Raw genomic sequence first — 9811 nt, 5'->3', positions numbered from 1 at the left:
CCTTCCTTCCTTCTTTCCATTCTCACCAAAGTTGGAACATGTGCAGTTTCTCGTTTCCTCAACACAGAACAGCTATCCTACATTGTACGTCCAATCCTACAAAAGAGTTGGGGGGGGGGGGGGGGGGGGGGTTGTATCCGGAAAATATTTTTTATTGAAAGCAGTCCTATATTTTCTTTTTTTCCTCGTTGAGCTGGGAATAAGATGGGGGTTTGAATTCTCTGGGGACTAGATTTATGATAGCAGTGCCATCGAATCTTCTCTCCTTTCCAAACTGTAAATAGGGTCAGGTACCAATTTAAACGTTGGTGAACTATATACCACGCTCGCAAAATCACCCCTGCCAGGATCAATACCAATTTGTCTGTGTTAGAAGGGTATGGGGTAACCGCCTCGCGCTAGCCCAACTTTGGCTCTCAGTAAATTTCTTGTTTTAGTGTAGGCTACTTTGCCAAATAAGGAGATATCGAGCACATAATCTAACTCGGTCAACCAGAATGAAATCTCGTTCCCCTTGCATGAAGATATCTTTCTTTCTTTCTTTCTTTATTTGGTGTTTAACGTCGTTTTCAACCACGAAGGTTATATCGCGACGAGGGAAAGGGGGGAGATGGGATAGGGGAAAGGGGGGGGGGAGATGGGATAGAGCCACTTGTTAAGTGTTTCTTGTTCACAAAAGCACTAATCAAAAAATTGCTCCAGGGGCTTGCAACGTAGTACAATATATGACCTTACTGGGAGAATGCAAGTTTCCAGAACAAAGGACTAAACATTTCTTACATACTGCTTGACTAAAATCTTTACAAACATTGACTATATTCTATACAAGAACCACTTAACAAGGGTAAAAGGAGAAACAGAATCCGTTAGTCGCCTCATACGACATGCGGGGTGCAGAGAAATAAGGATGTGGAAAAGAAGACTTTTGGTAAGTGAAATAAAGGTGATGGATCCAGTCAGGTAGAAATAAGACAACAAGAAAAGAATTGGAAAACTGCAGGGAATAGTAGGGAGAGTTTTCTTGGAAGGAAATATAGGTGAAAGGACTGGTAAGGCAGAAATAAGACAAAAGAAGAGAAGAAACAGAACCGTTAGTCGCCTCTTACGACATGCTGGGTAGCATCGGGTAAATTCTTTCTAGTCCCAACCAATATGGGACTCCCTCTAACCCGCGAAGATTGGTAACTATAGGTCGTGAATGAATCATGAAAGTAGCCTTACCCTGTAATAATAAGAACATGATGAAGACATGCGTAATCACGGTGTTTTAAAAGAAATGACACCGAATGTCCCCCAAAATCGAATTCACTAATATTTTGCCTGTGATATTTTTAGAGTGTTGAAACAAGTTAAAAGTTGGAAAATGATAGAGACATTTGCCCGACAGACTTTACGATACAGGCTTTTGAATATGATGAAATATGCCAAGAATCATATAAACAAGGCTTGGGTTATTGGATGGGGTATCTGACCGAATAATTCCTACAATCACAGAACCGATTTCTGTAAGTGGTTGAATTTCTGGTTTGTGTTTGTTAAAACGATGTGTTTGTATTTGAATTATTGCAACGTGCCTATACAATATGACCGATAATAGCGAAATTGCATGACATTTTTTAAGGCTAAAACTAGAACAGTTTTTCAATTTACATAAACATATTTCCTTAATCAACCGGCTAATTTTAAACAAAAATTGACCCAATGCAGAGCAGAGTTTGAATTAGCAAACTCGATTTTTTGGGGTCATTTTGTGTCGTATCTCTTTAATAACCTCCTTCAACAACATCACCAAATATATTTGCACCAACACTATCATGCTCTGCACAATTCAGTCGGAGTTCAACCAAACAACAACTCTTTATTCATTCTTGAATACATTTTATGACAGGATATCACACTGATAACATGATTTAGGTCCGAGTCACTAACGAGTTGGCAGGCGATAGTAAGTAATGAAATTACCTGATCGTTAGACACTATCTGCAAAAAAGCTAATAAATATTCAAATCCTACTATGCCTAAAGCCTGATATCAAATTCGGCGAAGTCGATTTCACGAAGTCTACTTCTCGAAGCTCGCTGCACGAAGCTGTGGCACTCAATTATCGGTAAAAATAAAATTTTGCCAAGTCAACTTCCGGATCATACAAGGAAGGCTTCACCGTGCACTCTGACATATAAGGTTTCGAAGAACCATTACAGTCGGAAATGGAGGAACACATTAATTTTGTCTGTGAATCATTGAAGGTTGTGCTTAATTAGGGCCAAAGTCGACTTCGCGAAGACTTCTCGGAGTCTTTTTACTTTAAAAAAAAAATCAGTGAGAAAGCTTCCTGGAGCCAGCTTTGTGAATTAGACTTCGCCAAATTAATTTGTGATTTTAAAGAGAAATGTCACGCTCGAATATGAAGTGAAGAATAATTATATAGCGATGACAACAAAACAGAAAATGTCTGAAGCATCGACGCAGAAAAAGTTTGTGTTTCGCGAAGTTTGACTTCTGACCTGCTATCTGCAGCAATTCGATTCAAGGGCACGTAATAATAAGCGTTCGCTTGAGTTCGTGTCCCTAGTATTTCTTGTTTTACTACTGTAGGCCTACCATGTCTAACTGAATACAACTTTGTTTCAACCAATTCGATTCAAGCCATGCCGATGAACCCCTATTCTTTTCCTTAAAAAAGGCATAAAAACATTTCTTCCAAAGACTAATAATCAAATGTGGATTTAACACCCCCCCCCCCCTATTTCTAAGCAACAATTAATGAGGATAACACATCACTTCAGATCTTAAACAGTTTTTTTCGTGACCCTATAATTATATTGAAAACTTTGGCGGAGCATCCTTATTCTTTGGGAAAGTTGTCCGGAAGTGCTCCACCCCTCATTCTGTTGGCTTCAGTCGTGCAACTCTCACGCGTATAGATCTAGCAACCCAGCAAATGGCAAACTTCAGACACACACATAATGACATAAACATTCAGTAGAATCTTGACTTGGATATTTCTCATTTGTATCAACAACGTTTTGTTATTTATCTCAAACACATATAGTTAGCTGTTGCTTTTCGGGTCCAGCGGACCATAATAGGCCAAATCAGGACCCCTCAAACACATATCACCACATTGTCAATGAAAGGATTTGAATAAACAGATGATAATAATTTTGTTTAAGGACAGAGAAAAAAGCAGTATCATGGAGTAAATATGTTTCATTTACGCAGAATAACTGCGCTTATCACACGAACAGCAGTGCAGTTTTACTCTCCGTACCTGGCAAAACAAATAAACATGCAAAAAGAAAATACGAGTTATAATTAATCGGCAAGCGTCCACCAGTTTTGATCTGCAGGCGTCCATTTGGTTTTTATTGTGTTCGTCAATGATTCACATTGTTAGGTCAGATCTTGTCATTCTTGAAAAGAAATATGATATTTGCCACACAAAAATGTCACCCATGAATCGCAGGCCATCAACACTTGCCCTATGGACCAGTCCTCGTGCAGTCACATCGAATATTTGTGAATTAACAATGACATAACTATGGGCAAGCCTGGCATTTTGTCGCTCCCATGTCTAGTTCAGCAGGGGCACTACATATACCAAAGCATAGCTTAGTTCAGTGCTATGCAGCTATTCTGCAAACATCTTCTACTTTAGATTGGCGTTCAATCATTCTTCATTTCTTAATGGAATTCATTGAAAGCACATAAGTCTTCTGTCTGACCGTTCACCATCCCTAAGTCATGTTCACCTAACTATTCACAGCAGCGGGAATGTTCTTCAGGCTGTTTGCAGCTATCTTGTTCACACCTTCTACCACAGCCAGGCGTCCATTCACCGTTCACCATTCGTATGTAAGCATTCATGGCAGCCGAAGTTCGAGACAGTATCTTTGGGATGCACGTCATAGCAGATACTTAACCTCGTTCACGGCAGCCAAATTGTTCTGCCTAATTCCCCGCAGGTATTCTGCACACATCTTCTGTCCAAGCGTTCAATCATACACCCCTCTTGAGTCATATTCACGTAACTATTTACAGCAGCCAAAATGTTGTGCAGGCTGTCTTAAGCTATTTTGTTCACACCTTCTCCTATAGCTAGGCGTGCATTAACCATTCACTATTTGTACCTCCAGGACGCGTAAGCATTCATAGCAGCCGAAGTTCGGGGCAGTAGCTTCGGAATGTAAGTCACAGCAAGATGATTGACCTCGTTCACGGCAGCCAAAATGTTCTGCCTGATTGTCCTCAGGTATTATGCAAACATCTTCTGTCCAAGCCAGTCGTTCAATCTATCACCATTCCTTGGGCACATACACGTAACTATTCACAGCAGCCGAAATGTTCTGTTTGGCTGTCACTAGTTGTTTTGCAAGCATCTTTAACCCAAGAGTTAAAGCATTCACCCTCCCCACGTCTTACACACGTAACCATGTATAGCAGCCGGGGCAGTAGTAGCTTTTAGATGTACCTGAACATTGACTTCGTTCACAACAGTCGAAGCTGACGCCATCTATTCTGCATCTTCTACTTTATCCAGGGGTTTAATATACACGCAACAATCCAACGCAGTCCAAGTCCGAGGAAGACGCTTTGTGGTGCAAGCGTTAAATATTTGACCTCGTTTTCTTTTTCTTCTTCTTCTTCGTTCATGGGCTTAGACTCCCACGTTCACTCATGTTTTTAGCACGAGTGGATTTATACGTGTATGGCCGTTTTTACCCCGCCATTCAGGCAGCATACGCCGATTTTGGGGGAGGCATGCTGGGTATTTTCGTGTTTCTATAACCCACCGAACTGGATTACAGGCTTTTCCGTGCGCACTTGGTCTTGTGCTTGCGTGTACACACGAAGGGGGTTAAAGTCACTAGCAGGTCTGCACATAAGTTGACCTGGGATATCGGAAAAAATCTCCACCCTTAACCCACCAGGCGGCAGCGGCCGGGATTTGAACTAACGACCTTCCGAATAGGAGGCCGACGTCTTACCACCACGCCACTGCGCCCGTCTGACCTCGTTGTGATTTCACTGGTGCAGCACAAAAGATAACATTGTTGTACACAGCAGTCGAGGTTAGTCTGAGAGTAAAACTACCAATTTCGCAAAGACACATTTACGCGAAATCTCTCGATAAACTCAGCTACGCGTCCGAAGCTTGGTGATCCTTTGCCCTTACCTTGGCTAGTTATTTTTTCAGGACAGTGACACTGAGAATAAAATGACATCAACATGGCTCATTTGAAATCGGATCATTGTGTACTTCAGTCCACAGTGAGGCCGTGTTTGTGACTCTCTGCAAAGAATATGCCACCAGTCATTCAAGTCAGCGAACCACCAGCACGGGTAGGAGGGAAAGCTCGAATTGGCGCAAAGTGATTGTCACAAGCATTGGGGCTCTATTTTTGGGCTTGTGGTGGCTTCCAAACAGACACGCACATTTTGTCGCTGGTTGCTCTGTCCTACTTCTGGTATCTCTTGTCACAGACAAATTGCAACATTGCGAGTGTCCATCCCTGTTGGGTGTCTGTTTCTGACTGGAGATGCTTACATTTTCCATATTGTCTCAAGGAATGTATTCACAAATGACAGGGCAGTCTTGGCATAGCTGCTGGCCAACTCGGTGAGATTTTCAAGCTGTGCAAGTCCTGCATATTCCTAACGGTGATGCGTCGATCTGTTTCAACAACGACTCGTTTTCGTCGAAAATAATCTGGATGATTTCACAATAGTCAGGGATTTTCTCAGGGAGATGACCGAGTTAATCTTCTGCATCACCATTTTATGCTAGTAGTCAACAACTTTAATGTTGTCTGTCTGATAAATAAACACTTTTGAGAAAGATGTGTGTTCTAACTCGTCCAATTGGCAGTCGAACATTATTCCTCGGAGATTAGTGTATCTTGCAGCCAACGAACCCGCCAAAGTCTAAACAACTTGGCAAGAGTCCTTGACATTGATAACGTTGCTGGTGACGGTTCCGAATTTGTCGTCGTTGAGCCTCAAGTAGTTTTCAGTTGTAGGGAGTATAACCTCCAAATCATTACCTATTGAGACACAGCATTTGGAAGAATGATGTGAACCCTGAAGTCATTTTCTATTGAGACACATAATTTTGGGAAAATAACCTGAACCAACAAGTCATTCCCTGGTGAGACACAGAATTTGGGAGACTAATTTTTAAACGATTCTGTCTTGAGTCAATCCGTGTTATGAGTCCTTGTGGGGGGTGCACCCTTCAATCACACGCCGTACCCAGCAAAGTAACTATGCCATCCATTGAGTTGTCTCAATCTATGCCATAACCTACACAGTGCTGTGGCCTTTGGCGTGCTAAAGTCTCAATGTATGATGTCGTTACAAGCACAGTACCTACGTCATCAAGCCATACCATCATCACCATAGTACCTTCGTCATTGCTTGCTGTGGTCGACGAGGCTGCAGAGTTTATCGTACATGAGCTGCATCTTGTCTTCAAGCCTGCTGACCTTGTCCTCCAAGGCCTGCTGTCGTATCCTGATGGTGCTCAGCTGCGACCCGGCATCCATCTGAGCCTTGTACACGTCCAGCATAGACAAGGCGTTGTCCCCGAGCCGCCGCTGGGCTGCCTTGACCTCCCTGATGCCGTAGATAGCTCGCAGGAGGTGCGACTGCTGCTTGAGCAGGCGGCGGGCTTGCCTCTTGGAGAAGCCCTCGTTTCCTGCGGCCGCGGCTTCCTTGTTGAGCTTGTACAGTCTCCAGCCGTGCTTGACGACGTTTGCGGCCTGGGTCTTTAGGCGCTTGCCCATGTCGATCTCCAGCACGAAGTCGTGCACGTACTTCTCGGCGCTGGACAGCTCCAGCTTCCTGGCAAGCACGGCCACCACCAGGGCCGTGCACCCCGCCCCCATCATGCCGCTCATCACCGCCACGCCGCGCCCGCACAGCGAGTTGGGCACGATGTCGCCGTAACCTACGGTGAGGAAGGTGATGGCTACCACCCACATTGAATTGAGGAAGTTGCCGTGCACCCTGGCGTGGGGCGCGTCGTTGTACATCTCGCACAGCCGCAGCGTCCAGGAGGCTAGCATGAAGAAGGCCAGCATCAGCAGGCTCAGCGCGTAGTCCGGGTACAGCGCCATCATGGACTTGAAGATAAAGCGAAAGTTGAAGTTGATGCGGTTGAGGGCGCCCAGACTCTGCGAGCTGGCGTCCTGGTACAGGCGCGAGTGCAGCATGATGCAGCGAAGCACGAGGTAGAGGCGGAGAAACATGGGCAGCGAAAGGACAACGTCCAGGGGGATCTTGACCACACTGGCGGTCAGGTGGTTGTCAGAGTCCATGGTCAGCCAGGAGATCTCGTACAACCCGGGAATGGGGTGCACGGCGCAGACGACGAACTCCACGCAGATGGTGACGACGCGGCGCGGGGTGAGGGCCAGACGCCAGTCCTCCATGGAGTTGTTGATGGTGAACAGCTGCACGTCCAGCACGTGGTACCACAGCATCACCGCCAGGCACCCCAGCGTCGTCGCCGTCACCGTCAGCTTGAGCGCCACGGAGATCCACTGGTCGCGCGTGATGATGTCGTGGGCAGCCAGCTCCGTCTCCAGCATCATCAGCGCGATCCCCAGCAGCGCCAGCAGTAGGGAGGCGTCGCAGAGTCGCTTGCGCCTGAAGAACAGCTCCTTGCGGCGCGCCAGCCGAGACCCCACCGTAGCGAAGCGCTTGATGTGGCTCTCCAGGTCCTTGGTGTGTTGGCCATTGGTGCTGTTGGGGGTGGTGATGTGGTTGTTGCTGTGGTACTTGACCTTGCGCTTCTTAGTCATGCCGATGAGAGGGATGCCTGGGTCCTCCACGATGGAGCTCATGATGGCGCTGCGGAACGACGCTTAGTCCTGCCTGTGGAGACACATCAAAGGACAATATAATACAAGGACAATATAATACATGGAACTGGCCAATATACTGTTGTGTGTATAAACCTGCTTGTGGAATCAGATCAAAGGAGAGTATAATACATGGACCTGGTCCAAATACTGTTGCTTGAATAGACCTGCCCGTGGAAACTAATCAAAGAAGAATATTAATGGATCATCCCACAAAAGCGGTGTATGGCTGCCTATAAATGGCGGGGTAAAAACGGTCATACACGTAAAAACCTTTTCGTGCGAAAAACATGAGTGTACGTGCGAGTTTCAGCCAATGAACGCAGAAGACGAAGAAGATAATACATGGAATTCGCCCATTCATTGTTGTGTGTATAAACCTGCAAGGAAACAGTTAACAACATAATGCTAATGCCTTTCAATAGGGTAGCCAAACGCTATTTTGTTTTATAAGCGCTGACAAATGACTGTCTGCTTTATTGACGATTATTCTTTTTTCTCTTTGTGTGGGTGGGTTGGGGTTGAATGGGGAGTGAGGTGGGTGAGCGGAGCTGGGTGGGTTGGTCGGTCTGCACAAGAGGCGACTTGCCGGAATTTCTATTTTGAGATATTACAGTAATATATTGTATTATATTGTATTATATGTATTTTTTTAACCTACAGTTCCTACCATCTCCCACTTTACTTCATCATGTTTTCTCATATGTCTGAGTTGTTAAGCAACATATTATTTCTCGAAGATGCCCGTATGCAGAACACTGAGCTGTGCATGTCCATGTCAAGTTTTGCACGTGAAACCAATAGCATCTGCTCGCGAGAAGTAAAATGGACAAGTATTCAACGCATACTTATTAAAAGATAATAAGTTTGTTGTTTTAGAAAAAAAGGTTACTAAACTCAGCGAATTGAGTTTATTTATTGAATAAATTGACAATGAAGAATCCAAAATATGATCGTTTTAAAACATATACTTCAAAATCACAGTTTTTTCATAATAGTATCGTCGAGGGACGTTGCTGCCGTAGCCGCTGTCGTCGCCGGTGATGTCGCCGCTGCCTGCTCTCTTGACAGTGGCCCATCGTCGCCCTGACGTTCACGTATCAGAGCCAAAGTAGCAACATGGTGGCCCGGCTTTAATTTGAGTTCAGTCACACTGGCCCTCGTGGCATTTACCAGTGCGATGTGCGTGTCAAAACCGGCCTCCACCAAAATTTCTGCCACCGTAGAAGGGAGCTGTTTTACCCACTTGTCAAACTTGAATTTGGAACTGTCTCTGTCAGTCATTTTGCACTGCTGCGTATAAAATTTTTGAAGTAAAAAGAACTGAGTAAAAATTTCCAAGTCAGCTTTGTATCTGTATCTGTATCTGTCTGTTACGCTGCACTTGTAGAACAAGTCATCCAGATATCTGGCATTGTTGCAGCGGAGTGGGGGGTGCGCAGCTAGTTCTTTATCGTCGTCTGGCTACTGCCAGCGCCGACTTGAAGCTCTCGGTCGATGCCGAGGTTACAGTTTCTTCATCTAATTGGTTCCAGGCCACTACTGTCTTTGGAAAAAACGAATGTCTGTATTGCTCAGTGTTACAGCGTGGCACAGTGAAGCATCTGCTATTGTTCCTGATGTAGTTGTCTACTGGATTCGAGGTGCTAAAGTCTCTGGAAGATTGACGTGGACGAATGAGGCGTCCTGGTTTTTGAGGGGTCAGGAACTTGTCAGGCGGGATTGCCGGCACCAGCCCCTCAGCCACTTTGTAGAAGGAGGTTAGACGCAGGTGTTCGCGACGTTCCTGGAGGGTTGGTAGTTGGAGCTTGTGTAGGAGCCCAGTGACGAAGCCAGGAGTCGTGGTTCTGTAGTCACCAGAGATGAAGCGGGATGCGTTCCGCTGTATGCGCTCCAATCTCTCGACGTCCTGCTTAAGGTATGGGTCCCAGATGGTGGCACCATAC

The 9811-nt window shown here is 45.2% G+C and overlaps 1 protein-coding gene across 1 annotated transcript; it reads right to left on the bottom strand.

Annotated features, from left to right (window-relative positions):
• Positions 1-1857: 1857 nt before the first annotated feature.
• LOC138962624 (small conductance calcium-activated potassium channel protein-like) lies at positions 1858-7973 on the bottom strand. Its single transcript, XM_070334517.1, has one exon. The coding sequence runs from the start codon at positions 7845-7847 to the stop codon at positions 6411-6413; it is 1437 nt and encodes a 478-aa protein (XP_070190618.1). The 5' UTR covers positions 7848-7973; the 3' UTR covers positions 1858-6410.
• Between the last annotated feature and the right edge of the window lie 1838 nt (positions 7974-9811).

The sequence above is a fragment of the Littorina saxatilis genome, linkage group LG3, assembly GCF_037325665.1.
Source record: "Littorina saxatilis isolate snail1 linkage group LG3, US_GU_Lsax_2.0, whole genome shotgun sequence".
Classification (NCBI taxonomy): domain Eukaryota; kingdom Metazoa; phylum Mollusca; class Gastropoda; order Littorinimorpha; family Littorinidae; genus Littorina; species Littorina saxatilis.
This window is presented reverse-complemented; position numbering and strand designations above follow the sequence as displayed.

Excerpts from the sequence above, each read along its gene's own strand:
- LOC138962624 (XM_070334517.1), bottom strand. The coding sequence starts at position 7,847 with ATGAGCTCCATCGTGGAGGACCCAGGCATCCCTCTCATCGGCATGACT.